The following is a 17,825-nucleotide window of genomic DNA, read 5'->3' as shown; positions in this document are numbered from 1 at the left end:
AGATAGTGAGCTCTGTTTTCACTTTCATACTTGTTGTCTTCACACAGGACTGATTCCACCAATGACAGCATGTGAGGGAAACATACATGACAATACAAGCAGCTGCATGTCTGTCAGACTGAAATATGACTTGTAAGGTTCTTCATGTTGGCTGAGCCAGGTGCTGCTGTCTGCACAGGGCTGGGAAACTCCTGTATAGTTGGTTAATGCTGCACCCCTGTGCAGTGAAAAAAGGATGTCTAATTTAGACTACTGTGTTTGTCCAATTTAGACTACTGTGTTGATTTTGTCGATGTGTAAAACATTTAAAAAAACAAACAGATTTAATTTCTGATCTCCATCATCTTTGGTGCATTAACACTACAGGTCACATTAGTTTAGCTAAATGGTGAAAAGTATCTTTTTTAGGTTGGTGTACACTAGGATTTTATTCTTTATTTGTTTGCTGTGTCCTTTTTTACAGAGGGAAGTTACCTACATACAGTAGCAGGGAAATCATCCATAGCTCTGTTCACAATTTCTACAATTCCACAGTTTAATTTATCAGGCGCTTTTATCCAAAGCAATGTACATCTGAGAGTAAATAGATCACAAGCAAGGATCTAGTCAGGACAAAACCGTAAAACAAGTTCACATGGGAAAGGACCTTGGTGCCTACAGGCAGTGCAGGAGGTGATAAGAATTTTTCATTTTACTTATTTATTTTGCAGTCAATCAAGCGCAAAGGTAGGCCTTCACTTCAAAATAAGTCCAAGTGAACCCAACCCTGGCAGTGAGTCAGCAGTGAAACTGAGGCAGCTGCCATGACTGATATTAATAGTTTTCCTGCTGCAACATGTCAAACTGTCTTTAATGAATGAGGATAGAGTAATGGAATTCAGATGGGAATTTGTACTGTGCAACAAATAAACAGGATTGAAATGCCTGCAGTCTTATTGAGCTGCTGCCCAGTGTACCCCAGTATCTCACTGTTCCAGCAGGGGGCCTCAGTGACACAAAACAGGTCACATGCTGCTATTTTATTCAGTGTTTCCACAGAATCATGATTTCAAGTGAGGACATCTGACACAATCAGGTCATTTTATAGAGCTATAAGGTACAAATATACTCTCACGAGATGCAGCTACTGCCAGTCTGCTTTCACTCACAGTCTTTTAGAATTTATTTTCATAGAATGTTGCATCTCCATCGTCATGTATTTCAGCACCATGGAGAGCCAACAGCCTGGTTCTGACTGCAGACTGAAATCATCACGTGTTGAACTTACAGGTAGATTTATCATGCTGTGCGTGTTAGCTGACCTGAATATAATGTGAGTCTCTCAGCACAGTCTTTCAGAAGACATTGCAGAAATCGGTGCGCATCAGTGATGAAATATTTTGGATTCCGCGTAAATAAAATCAATTTTGGCGATTTGCTTCAGCCTCACAGTTGAATAAAAAACACATTCATGAGCCTAAAATGTATATTTGTGGGTAAAATGGCAGTCTTTGACGAAACAAGAAGGAAAAAATGGACTATTTCTAAACACGTCACTTCCAATATCCGTATCCATCACCTATGTTGTACTGCCTACTTCTATGTGATTTCGGGGCGTCAGTGGTTAAGTAACGCCCCGTACGTTATGTAACACACTGGGAATGGAGGACACATTGTGCATGCTCCGTCTGTGGTCCCTCTTCTCCCCCCACCACCAGTGGTGAGTGTCGTCAGTCTGCACTCAGCTCTCCTCCAGCCAACATCCACCCAGCAGAGCGCAGGAACGACCCTTTGTGCTTCACCAGCTGACGCGCATCCTTCTGAGAGAAATCACCATCACGCATCCAGGCAGGTGCTTTTATTTCATGTTACCATCTTAACATAGAGAATATAACAGTTCATCTAAAAAAAAAAAAAAAAAAAAAAAAAAAAACAGAATTGAACTATTGCAGAGATGGGAGCAGGTGGGTTGGAGATGAGCTGTTTACAAGTTCAGCAACGAGTCGTGTTTGTTTTTTACGCATGATCTAAATGTGCGCATGGATCTTGCGTGTTTTTGGTGCTGCTCTGTGAAATCCAGCCACATCGGGTGTGAAGTTGGGTGTTTATATCACTGTTTATAATGTACATGGCATGTTATTCTCCAGGCATCTCGAAAACATTCCCTGGAACTGTGGGGGCGCCACATGAAACCAAACAAAACCCCGTTTTATCATACAACATGATAAAAACATAAATGACGCTGTTATATGGCAGAGAGAGAAGAGGTTCTGGCATCGTGTGGGGATAAAACCTCACAAGCTTTTATTATGCTGATACTGAAATGGATGTGAAGTGAGATGTGGAAAACAAAGGGAGGCTTGTAAACACATGGGAGGGCATTTAGGGTTCCTTCACTGGGACACTGGTTCTGTTGATTTAGATGGATGAAATTCTTAAAAATCTATTTTTCTTCTTTTTAAAAATCATTTTAAAGGTGTTATCAGCACCGTAAAAGATATATTTACCACATAAATATTTAAAACTGTATTTTATAATAGAGATTATTAAAACAGTTAAGTGGGTTTTTTGAAATGTTTTCTGTACTTTAAAAAAACTATTTAATAAAATCTGGTTTTGGTTTCAAAAAGCTTTATTGTGAAAATGAAAGACAGCATACTATAGTAGTGACATCATGCAGCGATGAGGCACTCTGTTTCAGAGAAATGAGCTGAAAATAAATACAGCAAATGACGTGCTGCTCAGAAGGGATTGAAACCTTTCCATTTTCAATGTACAGTTATTTCCTGAGTGGCAGATAATGACAGATAGAGCAGCATGGACATAAATAGAAGCTCAGGACTGTACAACAATATCAGCATTCATCTTTACTGACATTACACAACTTATCACCTCACAAATAAAGACATCAACTGACCAAATGCATGGCTACGTCATGATGTAAATGTCAAAAAGCAACACACAGCTTCACATTAATCCGTGTTTATAATGAACATTATAAAGCACATACTCTAGGAGGGATTAAGGGAATTATTATTGACGCCCACTCCATGCTGCTTAGAGACGTGCACCATCTGGATGAAGGGAAATAGCTCAGGTGGAAGCTTAAAGACTTGTTCACCAGCATCCCACTGACAGCTTGTAAAAGTCTTCCTTTCCAAATACTTCTTCTGACTGACTCAGTGCCTCCCTCTGACTTTACGTTGGCATAGGCAGTTTGAGTGTTTGTGGATTAAGAGAGCTGAAAATCCTGTGTTTGCAACTTAGATACTGCTTAGCCTGTTACTTAGCAGGTAGCCAATCAAGTCTGTCTGAAGCCAAGCAGAGGATCAAATACGTGATCCTGCCTTTGGGCCTCCAGTTCAGGAACGGTGCCAGTGAACACACAGTAAAGAGAATCAGAGTGTGGCTGCAGTCCAGATGATTCAATCAAATCAGGTACATGTGGCAGAGCAGGAATCTCTGTCCAAACATCTCTCAGGGTCTCAGTTTACCAGCTGACAGCAGCCATCAGCATATTACTTTATCCTGGCTCCGAAACCAATAAGATTCAATAGAGATGATTCAGGATTCTGTGCAGTATGGATGATCTGTTTCCCTCTTTGTATGTGAGGTCATAACTCTGGTGATGAAATATAAGGCTGCCAAAGCATTGTGATACAATATTTGCTACTATTATCTAAGTAACACAAAACACAGTAGTGTCATGTGCTGCTGGGGCTGATGGGAATGTCAATACTTACTGCAGATAATTCAAAGCATCTGAAAAGCTCAACCTCACAGCAGTGCAGAGGAAAGTGAGTGTCAGTTTCAGGAGAACTTGTCCGGTATTTGTTGAAATATTCTGGCCGACACCTAAGAAGCGAATCGACGGACTGTCAGACAGGCTGGCACTGCCATCCCTAAAAGCCTACACATCCCTCCCTTCTCTCAAACCACACCCTTTTTTATTGAATAATCACTCATCTCATCCTCTCTGCTCAGCTCCCATTTCACTTCATCATCCACATCCAGCTTGTCTTCATGGTTTGTCTCTGTTTGATTCGGCATTAGTTGTTTCTTTAGGTTTAATAACATGATCTGTCATACTGCTTAATGAGTGCAGAGGTTGTAAAAACATTCAAAAATATGTCGATGCTGTGATGGTAAGGTGAGTGAAGTGTGTGCTGCTCCCTGAACATACACATGCTGGCTCAAGGACAGAATGTTCATTCAGTCTGAGAGAAAAACAGTGTGCAGCTGAATGGATAACACCCCCACATCACCTCAGCTCACTCTAGATATTCTCTCAGTGAAGGACAGGATGAGCAGCAGAAGCCTACATTCTGTGCAGTTTCATACATAATTGCTTCCATCTAGCTTGAATTTTTCGTTCAGCTTTCCCTCTCGGTTGCTATGACTGTTGCTAGGGCACGGCCGTGGTTGCAAGGCCCTGCATGGTGCCTATAATCGGATTCTGCCGTGCTAGCGTGCCAGGCTGTTGGGCGTTGAGGATACTGCGGATGTCTGAAAACAAAAGTGAAACTGTTAGCAAGGTGGAGCAGGCAACTCACATGCAGTCAGACAGAAAGGAGGTAGAGTCTGAGTCCCACAACTCTCTGGTCTATTTTAGCACTGCTCTTTGGGCTTTAGTGGTTTAAAAAAGAAAGATTTTGCACAAGTCTGAGCTGCTCATAAAGGGATATTAGGCCATGATATTAGGTCATCAGGTGGTGATGTCAGTCTGTTACAGAAGGGATGTTTGAGGGAGTCACATGATCACAATAGGACTGACATCCATCGAAGCAGAAACAAAGCGAAAGATAAGACGAGACAGTAGCACACAGGCCTCGGGGTCAATTACATCATTCCTGATGTGAAAAAAGTAGAAAAACATGCATGCACTTATGCAACTGGCCCTGTCAGGCGAAGCCGCTGAGAGGCAATCAACAAGTGAGAGGAAGTGAAGTGATTGTATAAAGTTTATTCAAGCATAAACGAAGATCTGCATTATTTAGCTCGAAAGCATCAATAAAAAATGCATCTTCCTTGTTTAAATGTTCATGGACAAAATGAAAAGTTCACTGTTACGTCAGAGTTTCTTTCTGTTTTGGCTGATACTTGGAACAGCCTTTAAAAGATCTCTAATCGTGCTCCATCGTACTTTATATGTCACTGACTGAAGCATTTTGTAGCTTTTGGCAGGCAGCCCTGTGTATTTTGGCACAAACAGCTGGTAACGAGAGGCAGCGTAGCCTGAGCTTCATATCTGATCATCTTAATCTGGGCTGACTTTGATGAAAAATCCAAACGTGAAAAGTACATTATCCGTCTCTTTTTTTATGGCTCTTTATATCTGTCCAGACTCAGATCTCTGCACTCTTTTAAAAACTATTAGAGTTATTTTAAATTCATTATAATATTCTTGCTTTTTTCTGTTCTTAGCTACAGTAGCAGCACAGCTCTGTGTTGGTTGGGTTTGACGGTCCACTGCTTGGGCTCAGACTCAAATATTTTGACAACTGAATGGATTCAGAACTGGCTCTTGGAGTCTGGAGGCCCCAAAGGAGATTCTGTGGCCTTAAAACAATCAAAGCAAAACCACCAAAGAAAACACACACACACACACACACACACACACACACACACACACACACACACACACACACACACACACACACACACACACACACACACACACACACACACACACACACACACACACACACACACACACACACACACACACACACACACACACACACAGACAAGAAAACAGACAAATGAATTAACAGCATTTCTATTATTTGTTTGAAAAGAATGTTTATTAATAACGAATAAGTCAAATTATTTAAGCTATATTAGAAACAAACTTGCAAAGCTAGCCTTTATAAATTATAAATAATGTTTGCAATTCTGTTCATGTCAGCTGTACTGTTTGTTGTACTAAAAAAATAACAATATATGCTTTCATTAGTTTGCAGCCAGCTTGCTGGGTTAAACTGAACTGTGGACACGTTTTGTTTAGAAACATGATGGTCTGATTTATTAAGTGAGATTCACCAGTTACACACCTTTATCCTGTGATTTCATTTCCATCTCAAATTTTCTTTTGGGAGCCATTTTTGCAGAGTCACTGGATTCATCCAAATAAGTTGTGCACGGACATTTCTGTTGTCCTGACCAGTAGACGTTTGAAGCCAAACCATTGTCTAATTGTATAAATGCACTGACAGGATCGATGCTTAATTTTGTTGCACACTCTATTATGCTCTGTTATTCCATGCAGCCTACATTACCCACAGTTCATCTTTGACCACTGACAGTTTAAAAGGGGATTCAGCATTTATGCAAGGGTCAACTCATGTAGCAGGAAATCACTACATGACAGCAAATGTGAGAACTGAACACCTCATCCTGAGAAAGCAGCACTTATGGCCCCGACAACTGCATATTGTTTATGGAAGAAGTCAGTCCTGGATAGATTGCCCTCTAGTTTTGTACTTATTCTGATCCCCAACGGATGAACCCCGTGACTGTTTTTTCCGAGCTAACAATAAATTGACGGAGTGAAAAAAAAATCACAACAAATAATGGATGCATTACTAAGAGGTCATTATAGAGCATTGGATAAATTCTAATGAGTTGTTTTATCCTCTGACCTTTCCAACATTAATTTGATGGATTATTATCCATTTCTTAGACAGATGGTCAATATTCCCAGATCCCCAGATTTTTCCTGTAACAGCAGCAGGGAGGTTTTCTTTGAAGTATCTCATCGCCTATTGGATGGATTGTCATGAAATTTGATACAGATATATGATCCCCAGTGGATGATTGGTTAAAAAAAAAGAAAGAAAAAAGAACAATAACTTATGTGCCCTGAACTTGTCTCTATCACCCCTTTCTGTTTATGCAATAGTTGCCTTGCAAAGCTAATAACATTCCAAGCAGCCTTTTTATTTGCTGCTGTTTAATTCTTTGGCTCTATTTGATTATTTAAAGACTTAAAAATCCTGCTTTAAAAAGCAGCTCACTGTTTATTTTTGGCATTTTTATTTCATAAGGTCATAAATTCAGGCTGGCTCTGGGCTTCTTGTGCCATCTGTACCAGGCGGTGTGTGTGTGTGTGTGTGTGTGTGTGTGTGTGTGTGTGTGTGTGTGTGTGTGTGTGTGTGTGTGTGTGTGTGTGTGTGTGTGTGTGTGTGGTGGGTGGGAATTAGTAGCCTAACAGAGTTCAAACAGAGGGCTCTTGTGTGGTAAGGGCTTGAGTGCCACGTCAAATGCTGCCTTGGTCCACAGAAAAGTGACTCACCTGATTTTTCTCTTCTTGTGCATTCATTAGGGGAGAACGTTGTGAAGCACAATGGGACCGTTCCAAGAATACGAGGTGAGTCTTGTCATTGCTGCTGGCCACTGGATGCAGATTTGTGAATGTTGACTGCTCATATCTGCATGTAGAAAGCTGTTTTGCAGCAATGTGGTGAAAGTAAAGATGGGGAAACTGTGGCTTTGTACTTTGCCTGTCATCATGCAGCCAATAGGAATATAACTAAATATTTCATGAATCAAAGAATAAGTTTAGGGATGTTTCATAACTCTACATCTTTGCCTCCTCCTGTGACAAATGTCGCTTTGAGCAGGAAAAGAAGTCTCCAGAGAAAGGAAGCCCCCGCAGCCGCATCCCACGTTTGGTCCTCCATCCTTTCCGACCAAAGGACAAAGGATCTCCTCTGTCTGATTCACCTTTTTCCGAGGAGGAGGGCAAGGAGTGCGACATGAGCTCCGACCACTCCAAGAGGACCATCAGCACCAACAGTTTTTGCTCTGGTAAGAAGCTCAGTTCCAGTCGGAGGACAGCTGAATTTATGTCTCATATAGCATCTCAAATACTTTGAACAGTCATCCATTTACAGGCTGCCAGGTTCCAGATTGTACCACAGTGCTCTTGTTATAGAAACATGTTATTTTACTTTTTTGCTTTTGCAAGGAATATCAAATTCACATACAAAAAACATGTATGTATGCCGATCTTATGTTCACCCAAGCTGGTGTCTCTTAACAGACCAAACACTATATTGCAAAAAGTGCCCAAGTGTGAACACAGAAACCTCTTGACAGCTACTTTATGGAACTGACGAGCCACTGTTAAAGCTGCTGTGCTGTCTGTCAGAAAACCAAGCTGAACCTTGAGCTCTGATTGACTGCTTGTGTTCGCTGCCGCCCTGCGCTGCCTGTTCTTGGCTATTACTGTCTGTGTGCCTGTCTACAATAGATGACACCGGCTGCCCCACTAGTCAGTCTGTGTCCCCCTCCAAAACCCCGTCAGGCTCAGAGCAGAGTGCCCACGGATCGCCCTCACTTCCCGAGCGCAAGACCAAAGTGAAGAGGGTCCGAGTGATGGCCGAGTGGAGCGGCGAGGCCCGGAGCACGCAGAGGCACAAGAGGGAGCTGAGGTCGGCCATGAAGGCTAGAGGTAAAGGAAAATACAGAGATGAAGATAAAAACATGAAAAAGATAGATCTTGTTTTGTTCAGAGAATTTGAAATCTGGAAATATCCACCTCAGGGCTGCACTACTATGATCAGATTCTGTATTTGCATTTGTGTGTGTACATTCATCATGAATGTTTTTTGTAGACAGATTTGTAGACAACACACCAGCATATATATACTTGTGCATGCCTTTAGTTCCCCAAAGACCAAAGTACAATAACAGTGCATTTGTCACATGTGAGCAGATAACAGATTCCCAGGCATGAGCAAACACTGGCAGGGTCCCAGCTGCTTGCCTAAAAGGAGAATAATACCTGGAGTTAGTTGTCATCTGTGCATGTGTGCGCTGTTAACATGCAGCAGAAAGAGCACAGTCTTGTTCCCAAATGAAATTTCCTCTCTTTTAATCTGGAGATGGAGGAAAAACTCCTTGATTATGAGTCACGGTGAGTAAAGAAGCTGATTGGCTGAGGGAGAGGTTTGGGAGCTTATCTAATTAGTCTGATTAGCAGGAGGTTACTACTGTGATTGGAAGTACACAGACCCTCAGTCCACTCACCAAGTGGTCGAGGGTCACTTTGTTTGGAGCTGTTTTGTTTGTCACAATCTTCACCAGTACGATGGTTTTGTTTGATGGGAAAGGATGCTACTCAGGTTTGACTTTGAATTGTGTATTTTCAACACAATGTTTTAGTGAGCAGCTTTTCTCTGCCTCAGTAATTAGACTAACTGAAGACAACCACCGAACAAAGTGTCTGTTGAGCTACATTTGGTTAGATTGTGTTACCCATAAAGACAGAATGTTAGCGGCTTATTGTGGATTGTCAGAGCTATTTGTCACATGAGGTAGTCTGTAGTCTTTAAAGATTATGGGGAACAGCTTGATTCATGGCAAATTGTAAAACTGGTTGTATTGCTTTTATTTGATATCTCTTTGCTGTGATTATTTTATTCCTCAAAAAATAAAAAATCTATTATCTTACAAATTCACATGTATCTGTATATATTTGAACCAGTTTGTTTAAGAAGACAAATTTGAGTATGATAATTATTTGCAGAATCCTGTGTTTTGTGTTTGGCTATCTGACTGTGTGCTATTAAGATTTATATTGATGACAATTTATTTTTAAATAATACATTTTGGTGTGTGATTTAAATCCAGCTTTATCATTAAATCAATCAAAATTCCATCACAAATAATTCGGTGGAATCAAACATGAGGTCTAATTATATGGAATAGCAAACTTCCCTTATGGGGCACCTTAAGAGGACGATCCTCCACTAAGGCCAATGTCCATTTTTAAGTGAAGTGATACAGATCACTGAATTGAATGAGGTCTTCTCTGCCCATCAAAAGCTGGCAATGTAATTTTTGCAGTTGATCAAAATTGCTATTTCAAATATAAAGATTATATACTGTGTTAAATCAACTAGTTGCAGAGCCAGGCTGTTTTTATAGGGATGACCGGGCTGAGACCATTACTTACATTGGAGCTGCACAGTTTTTCCCCTGCACTCTAAGCCAGGTAATGTCTTTTTTTGGGCACTCACTGTTATCATTTGCCTAAGCAGATAAGACTGCCATGTAGAAGCACATGGAAATTCAAATAAAAAATAATAAGCTTTTAATGTAAGCCTTACCTGATTGCAAATCTGTAATTGAAGCTTAAGTTTTGTTTTTCTATTTGCTACAAAGCTTATGAAATGATTACAATTCAAATTATATAAGTAAAGTAGGCCTACTTGTAGAACTCTTACGTCAAAAATGTCCTTCTGCTCAGCCTTCTAATTGAGACATCATTCACCTTTTGTTCTTCTTTTGAATGCAGATTCTAGGTCAGTCTTGCATTGTTCAGCAGTAGTTTCTGTACCACTTATTTCAGAGCAGTTTTTGTCCCAGCATTCTTAAAAGGTCTGTGAAAGAGCATTACGTAGGTCCACAACTAAACCTAAGTCAGACACGCATGTACCAGCTGATTCTTTTACATATAAAAGACACATTCATTTTAGATGGTCTATGCATTTTTCACTGACAATAACACGAATGTCTGAAGTGACACAATAAGTGTTTGCAGAATAGAATATATTAATTGCCAGTGTACGAGAACAACGAAACTGCATACTGGCCTAATCAGGTCCAAACATTAAAGTGTGTCAGTCGGAGGTAAATGGATAAAAGAAAAAATGCTTCCAAGCATATTAGAAAAAGATTATTTAAAAAGAGAAGGAAAGGTTCTTTAAAGGATAAGAAAAAAAACACAACATACAAGACATGATGTTGCACATTTCAAGTTTTGGCAGTGCAGCCTGTATTGTTTAACAGGGTTTGGTTGTGTTGTTAAATGCATCTGTGTGGGTCTTATAATAATGGTTCTGCCAGAAAAGTAGTTGTTACTGAATCTAACTCCAGTTCCTTGTTGTTGGTTGTGTGTCAGTCGGGCCGCTGCTCAGCTCTGATCCGTCAGCAACGAAACTTCCGATTAGCTGGCTAGCTGTGGCTAACTCACAAGCTAGCTTTAACTTGATATAGCTTTTAACTTTAGCTGTGGGTGAAACTGAATGTTTATATGGAATAATATACTTTATACAGTATAACTGGATTTGAGAGAGTTAGACAGACTGTAACTCAGCTTTTTCTAAGATTACAGTTGATTTCTAGGGCTGTGAAACTATTAGTTTTTCAGATTAGCAGTCGCTCAGAGTGAGTGAAATGGGACGACAAAGAGGTATCGGCAAAATTGTTTTCTGAGGCACAAAAGGGTTTACTTTAAGTTTTAGTTTTGGGCTGTAACCACTGAAATGTTTAGCTGTCGTGACAAACATGTGGTGAGGGTAGAGTAGTATAAAAGACTTAAAGATACTGACTTTGGCTAGGAACATTAGCCAACATTAGCCGCCTCAAGCTACTTGTAATATCACTCATGCTGTATAGGCAAAACCCCTGAGTGTTTGAGTGCATTCTATTTATTTTTTATCAATTCAACTTTTAATTTAATGAGGAGCATTGTGGTCTATCATCTTCTTCTTTAGGCCTGCTAGCATGCTACCACTCTGATGCTGTCCCTGCAGGTAGTGAAGCAGACTTCAGCTCTTCCAGCAGCACCGGCAGCCTGAAGACCAGGGACAGTCTTACGTCCAATTCAATTGCAAAGAAAGCTCCATCACGCAGGTATGATGCTTAATGTATGCATGTGCACCACCTGTGCTTAAAAAAGGGCATTTTAAGCCTAGTATTTGGCTTTTAATGACACTGGAACTAAAAGGGAGTGAATGACCTTAACATTTTTGAATTATTTCTGTCTTCATTTTGTTTCTCTAGTCGTGGCGCTCACATCCGACCCCTCCCAGTGTTCAAACCAGCTGGAAGCCCAACAACCAACCGCGATGCAGAGCTGTACGCTCCCTACAGGACTCCCCCCAGAGCTGCCTCCTCAACCAACAGCAGCAGCTGCAACTCCAGTCCAACCTCCAGGTAAAATGCAAATTTCATCGCATGCGTCATTAATGATCAAGGATGGCAAATTTAAAGCAAAACACTCTCAGTTGTGACATCTTGGCCATGTTTTTCAACAGTTCTCCACTTGGATTTTTAATCAATTTAGCTTCCTCTGTTTGAGGGAGAAGCAAGTAGATTTTGGAGAGAGATTTGGACTGCGGCTCAGGCATTGTACAGCAAAACCATGAGTACGTGGGCGGCTGGATTAAGCTCAGACTGTTTTATCATTTCCTCTCTTGCAGCTGGCTGGGATTATATCGGTCATGATTTGGCTGCAACTGGGATTAATGAGGATTTATTCAAGCAAATGTCTGAATATGGTACCCAGACAGTGACCTTAGTGACTGAAGCTGATTTGTAACTAGAGTGAATGCACCTCCGTTTGAAGGAGAGAAGAGGGTCATAAATTTTTCAAAATTGGAGAACTGAATCGCCCAAAGCTGCGATGTGTTTGGGACCACCATGAATTCCTGACATGGTGCTTCAGGCTGCATATTACTCTAAAGGTTTACTTTGGCATCTTGTTTGTTGGCAGCTCAGCCCTGTGTAGGATTTGACCTAAAAATCCTCTCTCAGCACAATAAATGGCAGACATTCCACCTACAGCCCTCTGAGTTTTTATGCAGTAGCAGAATCCGCCCTGTTTTACATGTTTACAGTTGCTATGGCTGCATTATAATTCCTCATCAATGTCACTTTAACAAATGTCGTTTGTCAGCTTTCCTCCGCCTGGTGAAGCATCATGTGACATCTTTTCCTCTCACATGCTACCTTCTCCTGAGCCATTTCTATTTCTGGCTGAGATACAGAGCGTTCGCATCAAAGCCTCAAGTATCTCAGGTTGCTAGGATATTGTGGTAGTGGAAGAAAGGGGCTTACATACTGCTTTGCATATTGTCCAAATCCACCCACTCATCCTTTACAGAAAAAACAGAAATCCTTTTATCAGGACTCTTTGAGGATGACAAAACACTGATCATAGGACATGCAGAGAACGTCTGAATGCTAATGCAATTAACTGTAGATTAGGGCTTTATTCTAGTAAGGTAATTTCTTTCTTTGCTAACTCTGCTTGTATTCAGATAAACCAGCATTTTAGGGTTTTGCAGACTCTAGCCTGCACGCCAGTAATCCTGTGTCAGACAGTAATTCCAGGCTTCAGGGAGCATCTGCTCTTACAGCACTCTCTCAGCCAGACTAATTATCTTCTGTAGAGAGCGGTTTTGCTTTTAAATGTCAAATTGGTTTATTTCTGCTGTAGTTTTCAAATGTTTAGTTGAGGAAAGATGGATAATCAGTTCTAGAGGGGTGAAGTTGGCCTTTCACCAACATCCCTGTATCTCTTCCCAACAGAAGAGCGAACCTGGGCCGCTACCACTCCTGTGGAGACAACCATGGCATCCGGCCCCCGAATCCCGAGCAGTACCTCACCCCTCTGCAGCAGAAGGAGGTGGCTATAAGACACCTGAGGACCAAACTGATGGAGTCTGAGAACAGAGTCCGTGACAGGTTAGCAGCACAGTAGCTCCGGTGATTGCATCTCTTTTCATGGTTTTATGACAGGATGATAGTGGACGTATCAGGAGAAAATGTGTACTGCAGCTGTGATGTAATGCCCACAAGAAGCATCTCTGCTCACCCGTTAACATCTTGTGAAGTGTAAACCCATGGGGAAATGAGGAAATGACTATTACGTAAGATTTATAAAAAGAACAGAATGAGTTACAGTTGTGTCAAATTTTCACCATGCATAGTCCAGGAAACTTTAAACTGTATCATGATTCATATGCTACTCTTTGTACTTTTTAAAAATAATTAAACATTATATTGTACATCACATACTAATTTGCTTTCCAGCTATGAGCTAAATGAGAAGATTCATGCCACTCATATGTTAACTTAAGCTCGAGCTAGTAGCCGGCTATCTTAGCATAAAGACTGGAAATGGATGGAAATAATATAAATATGTTGAAATTAGATTTATGATACAACTTGTTGCTGATTTTTACTGTCTAATTTACTTCTATGTAGAATTAGGGGAAAAAGCAGGCATGACAGGAAATGGCATGGGCAAGATATGAGTATAAACTGCTGAAGCTAACAGACTAAAAACATTGCACAAATTGTAAATTAGACAAAGTCTTGTCTCCCTTTATTATCAGACTGTCAAGGTTCAGTATGACTGAACTGAAAAACAAACACAGCAGGTTTGTTACCTTCGGACGCTGCTATTCCAGCTTTCTGTTTCTGGCTTTAGCTTCGTGTTTGACATACAGGTATAAAAGTGGTATTTCTCTTTTCATATAACTCAAAAAAAAAATGACCATGATGGAACTATTGCGTTTTAATTCATTTTGGACATTTTCTTCCTTCTTTATCAGAGAGACAGAGATTGAGGAGCTTAAGGGCCAGCTTGGCAGGATGAGGGAAGACTGGATTGAAGAGGAATGCCACCGAGTGGAGGCTCAGCTGTCCCTTAAAGAAGCTCGCAAAGAGATTAAACAGCTGCGTCAGGTGGTGGAAACCATGAAGAGCAGTCTCATGGAGAAGGATAAGGGAATACAGAAGTACTTCATCGACATTAACATCCAAAACAGGAAGTTGGAGTCCCTACTGCAAAGCATGGAGCTTGCCCAGAGTGGCGCCAACCTCCAAGACGAAAGCACCTTGGACCTAATCTTTGACAGCCCTGATAGTGGTGGGAAGAAGATGATGGGGGAGGAAGAGGGCGGGATGGAGCTGGGAGACCATGGAGCGGAGGCGATGGCAGACAGTGGGCTGCTAGTGAACGACGAGATGGCCAACAGAGCGGACATTTTGGAGCAGGTCTTCATGTCCACTGCAGTGGATTTTAGTCCGGACTCTAGTAGCAAGCTGAGGGCTGGGGCAGAGTCAGAAGAGGGACAGTTGATTGACCAGTCTGCTGCATCCCCACCGCCTCTACCAAACACAGCTTCCACCACAGTCACCGTCTCCTCAAGCACACTCTCCCAGCAGAGCACAGAAGATAAAGGAATCCAGACCGACATACCGCCCATATCTCCAGACCTGCAGGCTCTGCTCCTTCAGCTGCTCAAGTTCCATGGGGCAACAGTGGAGGACGCAGCTTTATCAGCCCCTGGCAGTCTTCTGGGATTCCCAGACATACCTGCCTCCACTTCCTCTGTCGCTGTTCAGCCAGACTCAAAGCCTTGCCAAACTAACATCCCTCCAGAAAACCCCGAAAAGTCCACCAATTTTGGTGAATGTTGTTCAGAGCCTGCAGAGAGCAGACGGTTCATGGAGGAGCTGGACTTTGTTGTCACTGAGGTGGAACCTTGTCCGTCATCAGGACTGGATGTGGTCAGCAAGCGTTACTGGAGCAACAACTTCCTGGTGGATCTGGTTGCAGTGGCAGCTCCAGTGTTGCCCACGGTGGCCTGGCTGTACTCACGGCACGGGGTGGACGGAAGCGCTCCGGTGTACAACATTGCTGCTCTCATCAGGGGCTGTTGCATCATGGGATTGCACTCACTTCGTCACGTCACTCACAGGCAGAATGCGTAACTGCTTCCAACCCGCATGCAAGCACCTAACTTAAAAGCACTTCAGCATCTTGTAAGATCTAGTTTTTGTTCAACACTTGATGATGTCCATGCAGTTCTTTTGGTTCCCACACTGTTACTTTGCACTGTACAGTTACCATGAGTTGAAGCTGAGTGGTGACTAGAAAGGGATTATTTATAACAGGGTTTATTTATGTATTTATTTGTCATTTCCATGTATAAGCAAATCATCTGGGTAGATGGTTATGTGTTATCATTGTCCTGTGGTGTTCCTAGTTATTCTTTTGTTGAAAAAAGAAATAAAAATCTTTGTTTGGATGAGAGATTTTTAGAGGGTGAAAGACTGAATGTTAGTTTCTGTTTGATGGGTTCTGAAATCTGTTTGCGTTATTGTTTAAGAGAAACCTTAAACCTTCAGCCAAAGCTTTAATGTCAGTTCACTGTTTTGTGAAGTGTATATGTATTTTTTCCTCACTGGGTGTAGAGCTTTACTTGGTACAGCCCGTGTATTGTTCATAGAAATAGATTGATGCTTCAAAGCAACTGACACTTGTTATGTGCCTGAGCAATGTGCAATACTGGCGGTTTACATCAAATGTAATTGTATCTTTATTATTAAAGCATGATTATTCTCGCCATGCGTGTGGACTCTTGACATTTTTGATCTATCAGTGGTGGGACATGGATGAACAGGAAAGACTCAGAGTTGCACCTGATCATGTAAAGGCTTGTTCAAACTGCTAACAAAGACTGGGTGGGAGAGTTTCTTCACTTGTGCAAGTTGTTTGCATAAATAAATAAAAGGGAATCTATCAAGTCTGTGAACCCGAGTGCAACCAAGCAACGTGTTCTCGTGACGGCTCCTCTTATGTAAAAGCTCTCAGCCTGTGTTTTCAGACGTCCCCTGGGTTGCGGAGCTGGAGTGCATTAGATCCACTTTACTGGGATGTCTCAGAAGCTGTAAAATGCCATCTATACTCTTACACCAGTAGAAACTGGGTCAGCGCCAGTACAGCTTTAAGTCTACCCACAAAAGCTATCAGTGAAGTCTTTGGCCATTATATAATATCTATCCATATTCAATGAAAATTAAAAAGCTGATTAACTCTAAGTGAACTAACACCATGCCTCTTCGCTGACTCCATTCCCACGTTGCCAGCTGGTGATCTCTCTTAAGTTGCATAACCATGACCTCTCACTTCATAAGGCATCAGAATAATGAGTCGTCAGATGCTGTAATCCCCACACCAGTCTGTGGATGCTAGATTAGATGAGGGGGCAGCAGTGGTGTAAAGTCTAAGACTGCGGCAGCGTTCTAAAATCAGTAGATGTGATTCTGCAGCCACATGGCCTGTTCCCTTTCTAAAGACTGATGACGTTCATTTTCCTGTTTTGAAAGTGGGTCAGTCTCTCAGAGGTTTTGACAGGAAGGCAGGCAGTGTCCCCAGGCAGATGACAGTGGCATCATTACGATAGAGGCCAGACGAGCGCTGACAATGGATCTGTCAATCCAGGTTACAGGACAGTTTAGTTGTAGACTACACAGCTGAGCCCCAAAGTATCCATACCCATGCCAAGTTTGATTTATAGTGAATTTTTATTTAGCAAATAGGCCTCTCTTTGCTAAAAAAAAAAACAAAAAAACCCCAAAAAAACAGTAACGTGACAAAGGACATTGAGTTAGAGATGTTAATGATATTTGCAGCTGTTTGTAGGTTGTTGTTTTCCCCATTTTAACTTAAAAATGTCACAGCCGTAATTATTTGTACTCTTTCTCAGTAATCGAATTACCTTTATTTGCCACCACATCAACCAAACAGGTCTTCACAGAGATTTTGGACCTCTCCTCTTTTCTTATAATCTCCACATCTTTGAGGACTTCAGTTTCCTTCCTGTTGAAGTAATTCAGGCCTTGACTCTTGTTGGGCCACTTGACAATGCTTGTAATTATTTCTGTAAACCAGTTAACCCACTGTGTATGTTTCAGATCACTGTCTTGTTGGAAGGTCCATGGTTACAGTGACGTCGTGCCGCTATCTGGCAATGATACAGAAATCTTTAACAAATGCGTGGATCCAGACTATAAGCTGCATCACTGCCAAAATCTAATCACTTGGTCCTTGTGTCATTTCTGACCTTCCTTGAAAATTTCATCCAAATCCATTAGTCCGTTTTTCAGTAATGTTGTTAACAGACAGACGAACCAACGCTGATCATCACATAACTCTGCCGAGGCTCCACCTCCTTGGCAGAGTAACTATGGATAAATGAGCAGCACGAATCTATATGTTGTAATTCTAAAAGAGTGGGGTAATAAAATTATTCACTTCC

At 41.5% G+C, this 17,825-nt stretch overlaps 1 protein-coding gene across 6 annotated transcripts; it reads left to right on the top strand.

Moving 5' to 3' along the window:
* The first annotated feature begins 1,671 nt into the window (after positions 1-1,671).
* sybu (syntabulin (syntaxin-interacting)) lies at positions 1,672-16,130 on the top strand. 6 transcript variants are annotated; one of them, XM_023267873.3, is made up of 8 exons: positions 1,672-1,827; positions 7,304-7,348; positions 7,602-7,788; positions 8,288-8,434; positions 11,484-11,622; positions 11,773-11,925; positions 13,303-13,458; positions 14,331-16,130. In XM_023267873.3, the coding sequence occupies exons 2-8, from the start codon at positions 7,325-7,327 to the stop codon at positions 15,493-15,495; spliced, it is 1,971 nt and encodes a 656-aa protein (XP_023123641.2). In that variant the 5' UTR covers positions 1,672-1,827; positions 7,304-7,324; the 3' UTR covers positions 15,496-16,130. The 6 variants fall into 6 exon arrangements, with proteins under 6 accessions (XP_023123641.2, XP_023123496.2, XP_023123727.2 ...); XM_023267728.3 differs by having other exon boundaries at positions 8,234-8,434; XM_023267959.3 differs by having other exon boundaries at positions 1,673-1,827; positions 11,523-11,622.
* The last annotated feature ends 1,695 nt before the right edge of the window (positions 16,131-17,825 follow it).

The sequence above is a fragment of the Amphiprion ocellaris genome, chromosome 9 (assembly GCF_022539595.1).
Source record: "Amphiprion ocellaris isolate individual 3 ecotype Okinawa chromosome 9, ASM2253959v1, whole genome shotgun sequence".
NCBI classification, from domain to species: Eukaryota; Metazoa; Chordata; class Actinopteri; family Pomacentridae; genus Amphiprion; species Amphiprion ocellaris.
Note: the sequence above shows the minus strand (reverse complement) of the source record. Positions and strands in the feature narration are given on the sequence as shown.

Coding starts and splice junctions, on each gene's coding strand:
- sybu (XM_023267728.3), top strand. CDS start 7,325: ATGGGACCGTTCCAAGAATACGAG. Junction 8,435..11,483: donor GTCGGCCATGAAGGCTAGAG/GTAAAGGAAAAT, acceptor CTTCTTCTTTAG/GCCTGCTAGCATGCTACCAC. Junction 11,623..11,772: donor AAGAAAGCTCCATCACGCAG/GTATGATGCTTA, acceptor TTGTTTCTCTAG/TCGTGGCGCTCACATCCGAC.